We start from the raw sequence: 17745 nt of genomic DNA, 5'->3' as shown, positions 1-17745 counted from the left end.
GGCAAGTAAGATTTTGGCACAAAGCATTGAAAAAAATATGATGCAGATCTTGTGCATTGTTTACGGCGTTGTAAAACTAGTAGAAGTGGATCAAAGAAATAATTATATAAACATCAAGTCCACATCAGTAGCATACTAGATTGTCAGACAGGGCAACCATTAAGCATGCTACATGTTTTTTTGTAACATTTTTAATAAGCTACACAAAAAAAAGATATACAATTCTAAATATACTCAATCACTCTTCATAAAAACTCATTGAATAAAACAAAAATTGTTTTTATACCACAGAGGATATGGAATCTCAGTTTCAAAATATCATCATTTAAAAATAAATAATAACAAAAACAAATACTTGTCCACTATATTTGTACACACTAGTTATTTATAAATACAAGTCTTGTGTATCCCCTGGTGGTGACGTGGTCCCCGAGGAGTATAATGTATTTATGGACGGCACTTTTAAAGTGTTCGTTATATTACTCTTTTTACTGATTGGCTGTAAGGAGTGGTGGGAGGTGTTACTTTTTAAACTAACGCGGCTCAGGGCACTACTTGGTCTTGATGAATGAAAGAATGTGTTTAGGGCGTTACTTAAACGTCTGCCTAAACTAATAATACTGTTAGCACGGGATTGAGACGCTTGGTTTGCAATGTCTGTTTTTTGTTGCATGGCCAAGCTTGTAATATTTTTTAGTGCCTTTTGTGTTTTAAAGCTACGCCAACATCGTTGTAAAGTTCTTGCAGCAACATCTTCCTTTTTGCGCTGCATTGTCGTTGATTTTTTCACCGTCATTACACGAGATGGAAATATATCTCCAAATTTAGTCTCCATTTTCTTATGAAGAGCTTTTGATTCCTCTGTTTCATCCACAGAACCTAAATGTTTTTTCACAAGCGCCATTAATATATCCAAGCAATGAAGTTTGTCACCCTCAACTATTGGAAGATTAAAAGCAACAATTGTTATTTCGTTGGGCTTTGGAATTCCTAATGGCTCTTCCAGATCAGCTAAAAAGTCTGACAACACATCATACTTTATAAACTGTGTTGCCAGAGGATCATACCTCTCCCATACAACATAGAACATATCAAAATCATCCTCTGTTATTCCTACTTCCTCTTGTTCATGAGCCTGATTAAAATTTTCCAGAATCACAGCAATATACATATTAATAATCACCAGATAGGCTATGAATATATATGTTACCATATATGGTATAGCAAGCCATGGTATCCCACATTCACCATATGTTTGCTTTATTCGCTGTCCGTTTGATAATTCTATTGTATCAGGATCACAATCTGGGTACTCTATTAATAATGGATCTAAGATTTCATTCCAGCCAGCTGATGTTGATAAACGGAACAATAAAATAATACTGTTAGCGAATGTTTGAAAGTTGACAATGTCATTATTCATCATGGGAGAAACCCTCAGGTTTTTAAAGGACGACATTCCCAAAATGGCATAAATGTACATAATTAATGCTAGCAAGGCTCCAATATTTACAATAGCAGGTAACGATATAATTAACGCAAACAACAATTTTCGTAATCCTTTAGCAGCTTTGATTAAACGTAACACACGGCCTATTCTAAAAACACGCCCCACACGCAGTAACGTTGGTGTCACAAACACCCCAGCTAGAAGGTCATCCAATATCAAACCTGAAATTATCAAAAATATCTTTGTTGAAGATCTCTAAAAAAGAAGAATTGGTGAAAGACTACCAAATGAAGCTTAGATTTTTGCTAGTTGAATCCAGTAAGTTGTGTGCTTGAAAGAGGCTTGCCTCTGAAGACAGAAATACATCTTTATGGATGCAGAAAAGGCTTGAAACACCTTGCTTTGTCATTTATATCATCTTGCATATTCTTGCTCATAACTGCATCAATGAATTTGCTTGTTGACTTTTTGCTCTGATTGTGCTTTAGAATTATCAATAGTCTTATTTAAAAAGACTTTTGGAAAAAGTTAAGAAAAAATAATTGATCATTTCTTAAATTAGACAGGAAGAAACAAAAAATAAAAAAAAATAATTTACCTGTCACTGAAAGTAGGACAATAATAAAATCAAAGACATTCCAGAATTGTCTGAAATAGTGCCATCTCATTCCAATCAATTTGATCATACATTCCAATATAAATATCACAGTAAAGATAATGTTGAGAATTTTTAATGCATCTCTAATAGTATCAGATTGTTTATAAGATTCTATAGCTAATGTTATCATATTTAAAAATATAATCACTATTATAGATAACTCAAACTTGTTACTTGTGGCTATATCAAAGAAAAACCCCTGGAACTTGGTCTGAAAAATACAAAGATAAGAATATAAAGATAGATTATCTAAATGGAACAATTTGTTACATCTTAAATAATATTTTAAGATTCAAACTAAACTGTCAGCCAAGATATAGTGATAACAAGCTTCATGTGTCAATGAACTACAAAGTACAGATAAATCAACAATCTGTTTGTTCCAATGTTCCAAAATTTCAACTTACCTTAGGTCTCTTGATAGTTTTCTGAGGTTTCTTATTTCCTAATTTTTTCAGAGTATTATAATAATTCCGTTGATTTGGTGTTAAAAACATATCTAGATAACTTCCATCATACTGTTAATATATTACATATATGATATCAACTCTTGTACACAATGTCACACCAAAACACAAATTAATAATAAGTACAGATTTGACAAAAGCAAATTCGTATCTTAAAATGGTAATCCGAAATCCATGTAAGCACAGAATTATGAGTTAACATCACTTCAAGTGGTTAACCTGATTTGAGTTTTAAATTCATGAACGTAACTGCGTAAAACCAACAAATAAAATTATTATCCTGTGAATTCATATAGATAAATAAGGCACCCAAACATAAATATAGAGAATATCAAACCTACCTTTTTCTTTAAAACATTAAAATTATCAATAATAACACCAATAATCAGATTTAGAGTGAAAAACGATCCAAAAATAATAAACGCCACAAAATATAAATAATAATAAATATTATTTTCAAACTTTGGTTGCACATCCACCTAAAATTATAAAAAACACTGAGCAATTCAAAAATGAATTTTATAAAGAGTAGATATATTGTACCATTTGCAAATAAACATTTGTATTCAATATTTCAAGCAAGGACTTTCATAACTAAATTTGTCATTGTTTGCCACTTGCTGGGTAATCAAATGCTTTAGAAAAATCCAATTCCCTCAACTGCATAAAAGTTCTGATCCTATGACTAATAAAATTACCTCTGTTGAATCTATAGCATCTCTCATGACTTCCATCCAGCCTTCAAAGGTTGCCTGAAATCAAAAACATTTGACACTGTTTTTAAAAGTTGAGGAGCACTCCAAAGAGGATTTCTTTGAATATCTTGGGTAATGATGAAATAAGTTTCTGAATGATATACATTATTGGTGTATATTTGGTGTTAACAGAATGTGCCTTAAGTTAAATTGTAAAAGAATCAGATGTCATAATAGCAATATGGATTAAGATAACTTATATTATGACAGAATCCCTTAAATGAGAATGCTGGTAGAATTTGACTGCTGATGGTACATATAGAAACACATTACTTACCACTTGAAATAGAGCTAGATAACCTTGTAAAACATTATCAAAGTTAACATTGGAATTTTTCCACTTATAGTTACTGTTTCTTAGACATTCTGTTTTATTTGGAACTACTGTGTTCAACAGGATTTCACCATTTCCATCAACACATTTATAGAACTTGCCAGCAAAGAATTGAACACCCATTATACTGAATATCAACCAAAACACCATACACACAATAAAGACATTAAATATAGCAGGTATAGCTCTCATTAACGCATTTACCACAATCTGAAATATAGTATATATAATTATATTTCAGTTCTTAGTTCATTCAATTCTGCATCTGGTTGTGTTTATGTAGAAGGGTATTTGATGAAGTATGCAGTGGGGAAACTTTGTAAGTCAATTAGAAATCATTTCATTTGTCACAGACGTGAATAAGCAGAGCGAGGCCCCTGTTCTTATATGCCCTAAATTCTTTAAGAAAATTAACACATAACAAATTCCTAAATGCAACCTCAGACTAGTCAGCTGTTTACAGTCTACATAAAATTAATCCAGAGAATAATTAAATATAATATATAGACCTACCCTCATACTTTGTAATCGTGAGATAGCTCTGAGTGGACGTAAAGCTCTCAATGTTCGTAAGGATCTAAAAGCTGTTAAATTACTGATTCCTAATGACTCAGCTATCAAACTAGCTACAGATATCTGAAAAAAATATTCAAAACTTCAAATATATAAGATTTCCTGAGGATATGTATATAAATTGAAAAATATCTTCAGATATTGTTGTATAAAAATAAATACCTCAGTAAAATGACTAGCAAATGGAAACTAGAAACAAGTGAAACTGGAATTGTCATATCAAATCAGAACAACTAATGTGTTCTTTTCCTTTTTCACAGAAGATTTGGTAGAAAAATTTGAATTTGTATCTTAACAGAAAGTTTTATGGTAAGATTAGAACTTACACAGACAATCAGAAAATCTAACAGTGTCCAGAAATTGGTGAAATATTTCCATAAACCATAAGCAAACCATTTAAACAACATCTCAGCAACAAATATCACACAAAATATAATATTGAGATAATACAGAGCCAGTTTTAATTCCTGGTTTTCTTCTAGGTGCACATCTTCAAACGCCTGCCAAATAATACAAAATATTCACATTAGTATATCATTTTTTGTATCAAATATTTATTGTAAATGTGTTTACTGTTAGTCAATCAACTGTATGTGAGGCTCAAATAAATGGTTTTAATTATGACTTATATGTCATTGATATTTTGTAACCTTGTAACCCTCAGTTATCTTAAGATTGTTATAGTTCACATAGTTCAAATGGCTTACCAAAGTGACGCTGCTAGCAAATATAACAAATAATATTCCATATTCAAATATCTTGTTATCCACAATCTTAGAACATGCTTCTCTCATTCTCTTCCAAAATTTACCAAATGGTGTGCTTGGATCAAAACTTTTACTACAAGATATTCTGAAGAGAAAATAAAAATAAATAAATATATAACTTACATTATTAAAAAGCTATTATAAAGATCTACTCCAAAAAATTTACATCTAGAATATCCCAATGTTATGATACAGTGATCTCTTTCTTAGCATAGATGTTTCTTTTTTTCTTATGGTTATAATCTATCCCAGGCTGTAAGCCAATCAATTGAAGAAAATGTACTTAATTGACAGGTAATTGGGGGCAACCTTTTGAAGATAGGAATTATTGACAGTATGATCAGTGTCATCCATCATAAAAACTAATAAACATAAGTATCCATACCCTTTAGTACAACACAATGGCAGACAATCTCGCAGTTCTGGAGGTTCTTCACCTTCTTTGTGATCCTCAGCTGTATCACCTAATTCAAGACCATCTACATCTTTATCTCCATCATCTTTCTTTTCTCCTTTCTCTAAATCTACCTCTTTCTTCATTCCATCTAAGGCTTTACCAAAATCAGCAAACTTATCTCTTTTTTCTGACGTCTCAAATTGACCAATAACATCCTAATTTTAAAAAAAGCTTATTAATGTCAAAACTTGTTGAGACCAATATATATTTTATAACTGGTTTTGTGATATTATTTGAATATCATGTTATTTCATATTGAGACAAAAAAAAACCAATACCTTTTTAGACGAGACATCACCATTCGACATTTTCTCTGATTCTTCTTTAATAGGTTTTATATCTCCATTACTTACTGATTTATAATCACTTTTATTTTCTGATACTAATAAAGAAAAATTCAATATTTAAATATTACTTATGATTTTTAAAAAATCCATTCTTCAAACACCTGAATAATTTGCCTTAAGGTTACTTTGGATGTAATATCCATCAAGAGGCTAGAGGTAATGAGATGTAGGCTGGGTTTCTGATAGTTGAAAAAGGAACTTATAACAATTGTAGATTAAATTATATTGTTGGTTAGCTTTTTCTGAATTTTAAATTTTTGGAATATATGTTTATCAGCAGACATCAAAAATGGTAGTTGTTCTAATCTTGGTCAGATGATCATATTGTAAAATTGATGAATGGATGCTTGACTCTCTTCTTAAGCTTAAGCTCAATCTCAATAAATGCCAGAACTATGCTTACCTTTCTCAGGTGGAACCTCTTCACCACGTTCATCTGGTTTTACCACATTACTATTACCAGGTAAACAACAACAACACAGGTGTTTAATTCTATGAAACGCCAATTTAAACCTTGATGTATCATCTTTATTGGATTCTTTATGTTTATTTAGTGAGTCTGTCGCAAATGCATTGAGTAACAAGGCCAAAAACAGATTCAGTACCTGAAATTTATTACAAAGGAAAAATATGTAAGAAAATCAAAATGAATTAACTGAATTAACTGAAGAAATACTTTACATTTAACAAAATATTGATGATTAAAACTGAAATTAGAAAATTACTCACCATAAAGTTACCTAGTACTAGAGCTGGTAAAAACACCAACATACACAGTTCATCTTCTGCTCTCATACAATCATACAGAGGCTCAATCCATTCTCCACATAATACACGAAATATCATCATAGCAGCATGGAAAAACGAACTAAAATTCCACCTTAAATATACAACATTTACAGTCTTACATTTACAAATCATTCAGTCATATAAAACATAAAACAGATTCATATTGTTTTATAAAAGTCAATCAAGCCATTTGTTCTGTGACCACAACAGATACTCATATATCATTTACAAGTTGAATAATTATAAGCTAAAGGTTCAATATTTTATTTGTTCAACGCCTGATTTGCCCCTAGTCAACAACTATATTTAAAATAGCATCAACAGCCTACCTCGGAATTCCATCAGGACTAAATTTATCAGCAGTATAACTCCTATTGAACAGTTGTAATCCAGTTACAGCAAAGATATATATAATGATAAACAAGACTACAGTAAGATTACCCAGTGCACCAAATGTATTGACAATAATAGATATTAAAATCCTCATGGTAGACCAAGACTGAGCTAACCGGAACACTCTTAACTACAAAATAAAAATATATTTTACATTGATATTGGTAAAAGTTGGGTAAAAGGTGAATTTGGTTGTTCAGTTTTACTTTTCTGCATTCTATAGGACTTATACAGCCCATCCAATGAAAGCTTAACACTTTTTATCAAAGCAAAACAGAGCTTCATATCCTCTTACATACTTTACTAAGACAGGAAATCATGGTGTCAGGATTGGGGAAAGCTGCTATGACAGGCCAATAAAAACAAAGCGTTGTGAATACAGGATTGTGAAACTTACCAATCGAAATGTTCTGAAGACAGAAAGACCATCAATATCTTCTAATCCTAAATCTATTAAACTGGCTAATACAATAACAAAATCAAATATATTCCAACCAGAGGCAAAATAATACTTTGATAAGGCTATAATTTTTAAAATAGCCTCTAATGTAAATACAGACGTAAAAACCTGAAATGAGAAATAAAAATAGTACTTTACAGAAATGAGTAAAATTTGGGCACTTTTAGAAATCTAAATCAAATCCCTTTCAAAGCCAGTAATGCTTATTAATATCCCAAACAGCATATGAAGATCTATTGTTAATTTATAAAAAACTGTTAGAAATAATCAATTCTTACATAATTTGAGATTCTGATGGTTTCCTGGGTGGTTTCGGACATTTCATGACTTTCACACGCCATTATAATAGTATTCATCAATATACATAGAGTTATAAATAAATCTAATAGAGGGTCAGTGATAAATCTGTGAATTATGTTCTGAAATTTGATCCATGGGACAAAACATCGACAACAGGAGCTACAAATGTTACAGTTTCTGTCTACCAGTTGTCCATCATAGCTCATAGCATCATCTTCTAACTCATCAGCTACAAATTAAATTGGAAAAATATTTAATTCCAAAATCATTTATAAACCTAAAAACATTAATATAACCCCTAACATAAAAAGTATATCCCAGAATTTCAGCAAGATATTTTCATTTTTTATCAATTTATTGTGTTTGTTCCAAGCTTTATGAAAAGATAATATCTCAAAATGTGAAATGTAGTAGGAGAAAATTCATTAACTTTGGAAAAGCTGAGAACGAAATAAATAAATAAATATATCATAAAATAACATCTAGCATAAACTCAATCAAAATTTGAAACTTACGTTTTACAATATAAACTGAAGTATCCTGACTGCCATCTGATATCATACTGCCTTCACCTAATGTAGATTGTCTCTCTAATATAACACATGATGATGATACCTGTAATCAGTCCAAATATTTTCATTAGAATATGGTATATCTGGAACTGCTACGTCAGTTTGATCCAGAAATTGGAACAATGAAAAAATAACAAGAAACCTTACAAGATTTGAAAACAGATCACAAATTGAAATTGAAATATCATTGAGCTTAAACAATAGAAATTTTTTTAATAATGAATCCTAGAATAATAAAACAGTGACTTTAGATCAAAAGAGAAAGTATGATTGTGTCTTTTAATTCACATATAGAGCTCAAAATCAGAGAATGGAATATGAAAATAGACAAGATTCGATTTGTAAACAAAAATCTCAAAATTGTGACTTTAATAAGCTCAAAATCCGTGTTGTGACTCTAACAAGTTTAGATTCCATCTTTAAATCATAAAAGCTTAATATGAAAAATGTGGCCAGATATAAGCTTAAAATATTGGCTAAAAACTCAAGTTAAGAGAAGAAAATATATAAGGTTAACACACACTCAAACAAATAAACTGACAACATAGTTTCAACAATCAGTTTAATATTTCAAACTAATATTAGTTATCAAACCAAAACATAGACAGGTAGACATTTACAACATTAAATATCAGATCAGGTATAAAAACATAGAAATTCTAAGTATCAGGGAGATATCAAGTTAAAAATCACAACCCCTTAAATTATACACACTTACTTTTAACCCTTCCTGTAAATTAGAGAGGTAAATATTGTATAAGTATGAAGAAAGTTCTCAATGAAAGCAAAACCAAAACATATTTTCCATTTTTCCATTTTCCTTGGGCCAAATAAGAAAATGTGACATTAATATAGAAAATGAAATGTTTAGTATTAGAGTTTGTGTTAAAGTGACAGATTCGTCTTATTATACAGCAAAATATCTGTCCCTTTAACCAAGGCTTGAAATTAGATAGTTTATGTAACAATTATACATGTAGTTAAAGTAATGGTATCATGTTATTAAATTAGTACTAAGCTATTTATACAGTTCAACTAGCTAACACAAGACACAATTCACAGTATCATACTTACTCCTCCACTATCCTGTTTGATGAGAATCTTTTTAAGAGCATCCTTCTTCTTCATTAAACCTTCAGAACTATTTGATGTGGTACTACTCATGACATCACAGTCTTCATAATGACGTAAACTCTGACGACTATCTTGATGTTTTAAAACTTTTCCAACAGGTGCTTTGATACCTTTAGTGTTTTCTGAGAATCCACTATCTTTGCTAGGTTTTTTCACCAATGGTTTATTAGGGTTCTGTGATAATCGAGGTGATTTGTTTGATGATGCTATTTTGGGCCAGTTTGACTCACGTCTTTTAGTGAGTTGTGGCCCTTTATTTCCTATCCCTGTCTTCGTGCCCTGTTTTCGTTTGGTGGCTACTTTCATTCTAGCTACATCATATAATGAATTAGGTTTCTTTTTCTTTTCACTAGCTCTTTCTCTTTCTCTCTCCTATAAAACAAAATATGTTTTCATGTAGCAAACAATACAATAGAAAAATGTCTTTAATTTTGATGCTAGTGTGATAAAAATGTGTGTTCCTGATAATGATTACAATTTGAACAATTTTTGACAAGCTATTTCCCAAACAAAACTTACTTTTCTTTTAATATGATCTCATGTAAAGACAATTTTCAAATTTTTTATAATACAAAGACCACTTAGATCATGTGACCTCATGATTTCAATGGATCTAGTTGTAAATGAATACGAAAAAATGCTGAGAAGTTTGGCAAAGAACTAGATGGTAGAAGGGGTTCTCAAGAACCTAGTTAGTTCTTATCTTTGTAAACTATGGATGTTTTTATACTTTCTTCCCAACCATTCTATCCCATAGTAACTTGATTGAAATTACAAGCCTCTTTTTCATTAGTGTACATTGTGTTTACCTTGCCAGCATTTTCTGCTTCCTCTTCATAGGATAGAGCTACTACAGCTAACATTAGGTTGATTAGGTAAAATGATCCAAAAAATACTACCAGAATAAAAAACACAACATTCCATGGTCCACTGGCTCTTATTACCTGAAATTATACAAGGTCATTTTTGTCCAGGATGTATTCATGCCATAGTGAAATAGAACAGGACATGGAACTACGAAAATAAATAGTCATTAGTTTTATAAACAAAAATAAGAAGGAACAAATAATAATGTTATATCATTGATGGTGAAATACTATCAGAGGTAGCCAGGTGTTGGTGTAAAGGATCTTTTGTTCTAGAATGATGAGTTATTTTGATAATTGGTGAGGTGCACCTATGCATCCTTTTAGAATGTAGTTCTTGTCAACTTTCAGAGAGTTCACATATTATAATAATTGTATTCATTAGGTCTTATTTGAATACCTGTCACATAATAGTACATGTGTTTTTTACAATGACAAGAGGAATGACCCAAATTTCAACTATAGTGAATACTTGCTTAATATTATGTCAGTGCCCTTGAAAGCATGCACTTGTTGCAAAAGAAATTTTTCATTGCCTAGCAACCAGAATACAGACATTTTGAATGAGTTAACAAATTGATTGTATAGTTAACAAAACTGACTTTTGTTCTCAATCAATTGTAAGAAGACAGTTAAATAATAAAGAGGCCTTTGAGAATAGAATATATAACTGTTGGTGAAATTTGCCATATTGCCAACAATGTTATGAAATCAACAAACCTTTAAAAGGGATGGAAACCTATCTAATAACTACAAGAATTTGCCTGAATACAGTCAATTTAATTTTGACAACTTAATCTCTTAATGAAGTAATTCATAGATATAATTTAGTTTGTATAATTCCACTAAAATTAACTTGACGGATCAGTTTCAACCCAAGACATTTTAGCCATGGTGAGGGTGATGTGAAAAGTTTCGGATGAAGCCATATAACAAATCTTGTGTTGCAAGCTAAACCTGTGATAGATCTTCAATATTTCATTGTGGCACAGGGCAGATTATACAAACAAGAACTATGGACATAAACTATTATGATATGAATAATAGATTTTATATTAAAAGCTGGATTAAAGGTGTGTTCATTTTCACCTTTTCTCAGACTTGACCTTTATTTAGCTTTATATTATAAATGAGGTAATTTACAGGTCACATGGTATATTCAGAAATGTAGGGATTAAAAAGCCAATGACAAATCATTTATTGATATCAATATATAGAAGCCTCTATTATATAAATGATATTTGAAACTGTTATATTATGATAGTTCCACCCATGTGTAAAATCAAACAATGCTATTAAGGGTAATTGAGTATATTTACTAAATTGTTAAAAAATACAAATTAACTATGTAGGCTATGGGAAAATGAAGTCAAGCAGACAAAATCAATTGTAAGAATAGCATTTTGTATTGTAATAAATGCCTCTAGCAAACTAGTATTGACAACATTAAACAAGTCGTGCAAATTCAAATGAGAAGTACAAAGCAAAATCTAAATCCATTAAAATAAAGGATTCAAGCAGAGGAAAAAGCTCATCCAACCTTAGTTTAAATCAAACATTTTTCAACAACCTGAGAAATCTCCCCCTTGAGAATGTCTATAATATGGATATTGTCAACTATTACCAACAGTTCTAACACTTATTATTGTTACACTGAAAACATGGCAGTGAGCCAACCTATAGGGTATAACAAGACTTACCTTATCATAGTTATCTTCCCAAAAGTCAAGTGTAATCAGTTGAAATGCATTTAGTATTGCCCAGCCAAAATTATCATAGTTTGTATATCCATAATTGGGATTATCACCAATATCAGGGAGACAGGTGAAGTTTTCAGGACATCCTCTGAAAATACAAGACTTAATGCATTATAGAGCTTACAATGAAATCTTACTTGATTAGAGCATTGGCGGAACCAAAGGGAGGGGGGGGGGGGGGGTGCAGAGAGGGCAGCCACCCCGCTCGCAGACCCAAAAAGCAAGTTTTTTGGTCATGACTCTCATAATTAAGTCAGAAAACTCAGATATTTCAATCATCTGATTGATTAATTAATTAAATCAATGTTACTGACTGACCCATCAAATGAACGGGGCATTAATTTTTGTGAATCTTGCTTCTAGCAGGATATCCAGAAGAACATGTTCATGAAAGTGTCTAGACTGAGACATATTTGTTTCAAAGTCTCTAAAAGAACTGTGTCAGCAATCCTATCAAAAGTCATACTATAAATAGTAGCTGTTCATTACTAACTGTTACTAACTTGTGAAACTAGAAATTACAGGACCATCCCTGAACTAAAAATGTGACAGAAATCAATCTTACCCAGCACCAGATGTATTACCACATAACATATAATCATTGGGTTCACCATACCAATTACCTTTAATTATACAAATTTTATTGTTCATTTACTTGATTGATAAATCTGAAACATATTGACTCTTATATGGTCTCAGATGGTCACCTTTTGGCAGATATTAAATGGACTAGAGTCAGACCAATCAGACTCAGTTTTCAAACAGATGTGCTTCCAATATTTAAAACACTGCACTAAAGAGCTGTAATAACACCAGCAATCCTAACATTCATAAAAGAAATTAAATATGAAAAATCTAACATCATAAGAAAATGGTTCATTTAAAAAATCAAAGAAACTTACTGATGTTCCTGATATGATTGGCATACAGAGTATCGTAGGTCTCTGGTGTGGTGGTATTAGGATCAAATGGTAAATCAGAAACACATTTATGCCGTAAAACACCCTGGTATACTTGTAATCCAAATAAGGCAAACACCATCAAACAGAAAAATGTCAACATAATGACATCTATCAACATCTTGAAAGCTCTTAGTAAGGCATTGACAATAGTTTTTAACCCTGCAGTAAAGAAAAATAATCATTTAATTGACTCATTTTGAGTAATTCATTTCAGATTTGTAGGACTGCAATAAGAACGTTAGTTCATTTTAATCAATCTTAATTCTAAATTATCTCTAGAGATAAACTGCAAACTTACCAGGTACAATGGAAACAGTTTTTAAAGCTCTTAAAACTCGGAATGTTCGTAAAACTTGAAGGTTACCAATTGATAAATCTGGATATATCAACTGAATTAAAATTGTTACAAACCTGAAATGAAAGAATTTGCTTAATTTAAGATGTTTAACTTTGAATAATATAGAAAACTTCAATTTTACTGAAAAGGTACCATGAACACTAAGAAGCAGAAGAAGCTGATGATTCAGATGTTGATACTAAAGACTTGAATAACATTGATGACTCTGACCAAAATAAGGATGATTCCAAACTTCTTGGAATGCTGATAATTTTGATGATGATGATGATGAATCTTAACAATTGTCCAATGATTGTTAAAGGAGATATATTTCACCGAAAGAGGAAAGGTAAAAGCTGAGCTATCAGCAGATACTTACGCTAAAACAATTACAATAAAATCCAACCAATTCCATCCATCACGTAAATAGGTATATTTATCAATAATAAATCCTCTAGCTGTTACTTTAATCAACATTTCTACTACATAAATAGCAAGAAATATATACCTGAAATAGATAACATCTATCAATTAGCACTGATCTATATCAGTGATGGACATGGTAACATTGACTATGTTATTTTAAGGGACCAGTTGGTATCTAAATGTTCATATTTTTTCACTTGCCATCCATGATTTAACAATATTTTTTGTTAATTCGTGTTCAGTTGAATAATGTTCCAATACCTTCAAAAGTTGTCATAATTTATTACAATAAAAAAAAAAAACCTTGAAAATATTACTAACAATATATTGTTATTGTAATGTAGTCATATTAATAACATAGCCTACACATAAAAGTGTCTTCATGACATAAAATTGAGTAAATCTTGTAATGAATCAAGCATATGATTGGTTCATATTTTTAGGATCTAGAATAATATGTGTCTCATTGTCAGATCCTGGATGAGAAGTGAGGTCACCCACAGAAAAATTTTGAACAGAAACTACCCCACCTCTTCCCAATAAACCAATTTTTATATATCTCACAAGTAAGGAAAACTGAAGGAAGCTGGAATTTTTGCTTCCCCACATGTTCACATGTGTTAATCCAAAATTAGACAAGGAAAATATTGTAATAAAATGAATAAATAATGTTTAACAAGAATAATAAATAGGAATAAAAGTTACTTGATATCAATATTGTTAACTACAGAAGAAATTCAACTATTTTATATTCAGTTTATGCAAATATCTTAACCATTAACTATAGATTACAAATCAAATAACCTTTTTACCATTTCGATTCTATTGACTGATTCTAGAACAAGGCTTATTAAAATTAGAAAGGAACTGTAGAAGAAACAATAGCAATATTTCTTTATTGATCTTACAGTAAAAGTTTATCAATGGTTTTATTTTTAACTATAGTTGCTTGACGTCAATTTGTCATTTTGATTCTGAATAGTCAGGAATTTTTAGCTGCTGTATTTGTCTACAAGTGTTTTATCAGTTGCTAATTGGTGTGAGAATTTCACAAAAACCAACCAACATGTAACGAGCAACAACTGGGAATTGGAAGTCCATAAGCTTACCAAACTAACTGAGGTAGATATGAAATAAGTCCTTCAAATTGCATGGATCATTCAATAAGAGTTAGCTATTAGGACGCATCATTTATTCCTTAGCTGATTCCAGGACTAATGAAAATGTACCAGGAATCGCCCTTGAAATTAATAATATCTTGCACAATCAATGAATGGAGTAAACAGGTTTTGATGTCAACTTATTACTTCTGAACAAATATTTTATAATCCTTATTTGATGTGGAAAACTTAAAGTTGGCTTGTCATAATTATTCTTATTAATGAAAGGGCTTTTGTTTTTATCTGCATAATATAAGATAGCAGAACAACAATAGACTAGCACTCCTAGGACTAATTAAATTGAAATGCATGAAGAGGTTTGTTGTTTAAATTTCTAGCAGACTAAAATATATTCAAATTTAATCAGTTTGATCAGAAAAATATTTATCAATAACTTGAATTATCTAAATAAATTATCGCCATCTATAAAATTACATCTCCTAATTAGCACATTTAGCTATAGATTTTTAGTTCAAAACATAAAAGTTTTATAAGGTATCATTCAGCTTACTAAAGGGAAGCAGAATTTTCCTTGTGTTAAGGAATCAAAGAGTGGATGGTTATATTTAATTTAAAATATTGAAATATTCTGTGACATTTTTGCTGATGTATTTGGTATATTTCTATTATCTTTAGTTCCTTTATTAGGCAATAAATTTTCAGTTAAAACCAAATGGTCTTATAAGGAATCCAACCTTATGTATTTGGTATATTTCTGTTATGTTTCGTTCGTATAGTCTTCACTAAGCCTGAGGTATAATATTTTAATCAGTGGTGGAATAAAAACAATGACCTTCTCTGTAGCGTCAGAAACAAAGAAAGCTCGGAACAATAAACAATGATAATAAGAACCTATAGCTTAGTAACGATTGCCATCAGCCATTTTTTTCAGGGCTCACAGCCTATTATAAAGGTCAAAATATTTCAGACTTATAATAACATTGGACGGAACTTTCTATCACTGAGACTCCTTCATCTTTTTATCATGTGTATTGACTTCAAATTCAGCATGATTTAGATGACAACAAATGATAAGAAATGAAAAAGAGTTCAAAGTCATTCTTTTTTGCACGTGATTGAGCTATTAAAGACAGTCAATGCCATGAAGTGTGTAATGAGGGAAATTTGGTCATTCAAGCATTGTTAGCTACTCTGTTACAATTTTTTAACTGTTGAAGGATCTTTAACATGCAACAATGTATGCAGTAAACATGACTTTGGTTTATTATTACATCCCAATGACTAGACACTTCTTCAATGTTAGTTACTACATAACTGACACAAGAAACCAGTTTGAAAAACTTAATCTAAAAACATAATTGAACCTTGGACCTTCCCCAAGCTAGTGTCTACCTCACAGATCCATGGTGGTCAGACATACTTATACAATATATATTATGGTAAGACATACTTGTATAAGGTTTTATAATATATAATATGGCTAGACATACTTGTATAATATGTATATCATAGTGAGACATACTTGCATAATATGTAATATGGCTAGACATACTGGTATAATATATATTATAGTGAAATGTGCTTGTATAATATATGATATGGTCAGACGCACTTGTATAATATATATTTTAGTGAGACATACTTGTATACTATATAATATGGCTAGACATGCTTGTATAGTATATATTATAATGAGACATACTTGTATAATATATATTATAATGAGACATACTTGTATAATATATATCATAGTGAGACATACTTGTATAATATATATTATAATGAGACATACTTGTATAATATATATCATAGTGAGACATACTTGTATAATATATATTATAGAGTTAAGAAACAAACTGAAAGGTCATTAACTTAATAAAGAGATAAAACCTCTCTTAAAAAACTCCACAATTAGTTAGCTTTAATTAGCTCTCGGGAAATTTAACCATTTATCATAAAACCCATCTTTAAAGCAGGAAATTACCACATTCATGATTATTTGAAAATTGTAAAAATAAACAAAAGTCACAACTATTCAGGCTATTGATTTAATAATATTTTCTGATTCAGTTTCAAGCAGATATTTGATCATTTGAAATAATTTTGAAATCAACAAGTCTTTTAGTTTATTACCAGTTCACAATAATTATCTAATTTATCTAATTGTGATACACAAATTCAAAATTAGCTGGTCTGATGATGTATTGCTATCTAAAATGTTTTTTGAATGTTGTTTGAAAACAAGAGCTCTGTCAATTAGAATTAATATCATAACGTGATTATGGTAACATGGGTGGCATGATGCACAAATTTGAAAATAAAGGCTTTCAGTACATATTCTCTAAGAAAAAAAATAAGTTGATACTTACTCTAAAGTTTCAGTGATTTGGAGATCAGGCATAGTCATAAAAACACAGTTAACAATAATTGTTAATATAACAAAATAATCAAAAAATTGGTTGGTAGCTATCCGAACAGCTAACTGTCGTAATGGATTCCATGGAGGAAGGAGGAAAAATGCACTGGTAGATGAAAATCGGTAGATGAACTTCTTTTTAAATCTTTTGGCAATCACAACAAATGTCTGTAAAAAAAGGAAAAAGATATCACATAATATCATTTAGAACTATTTTAACTGTAATGATTAGCTATATGGACAGACAAATAAAAAGATGCTGATTAACCCAGTTGCAGAGTGGTATCACCAACACTGGTCTCTGTAATCATCAAATGGTGTTTTAATAAGTGTTAGACTAGGTTGGAGGAACATACTGTAGAGATTGACTTCAATAGCTATAATGTAACCTATTGGTGATAATC

General features: G+C 30.6%; 1 protein-coding gene across 1 annotated transcript; it reads right to left on the bottom strand.

Annotated features, from left to right (window-relative positions):
• Positions 1 to 385: 385 nt before the first annotated feature.
• On the bottom strand, positions 386 to 17545 carry LOTGIDRAFT_118343 (hypothetical protein; the record flags this gene model as incomplete). Its single annotated transcript, XM_009056570.1, has 23 exons — positions 386 to 1671; positions 2049 to 2319; positions 2516 to 2626; positions 2917 to 3054; positions 3274 to 3327; positions 3608 to 3874; positions 4178 to 4300; positions 4564 to 4737; positions 4945 to 5089; positions 5390 to 5616; positions 6228 to 6413; positions 6538 to 6688; positions 6927 to 7120; positions 7388 to 7558; positions 7729 to 7964; positions 9510 to 9542; positions 10232 to 10400; positions 12023 to 12167; positions 12645 to 12702; positions 12982 to 13200; positions 13340 to 13452; positions 13758 to 13886; positions 17295 to 17545. 23 exons carry the CDS (start codon positions 17543 to 17545, stop codon positions 386 to 388), a joined length of 4851 nt encoding a protein of 1616 aa, XP_009054818.1.
• Between the last annotated feature and the right edge of the window lie 200 nt (positions 17546 to 17745).

This window comes from Lottia gigantea, assembly GCF_000327385.1.
Source record: "Lottia gigantea unplaced genomic scaffold LOTGIsca_28, whole genome shotgun sequence".
NCBI lineage: Eukaryota > Metazoa > Mollusca > Gastropoda > Lottiidae > Lottia > Lottia gigantea.
The sequence above is the reverse complement of the archived record's forward strand: the minus strand, read 5'-3'. Positions and strand labels throughout refer to the sequence as shown.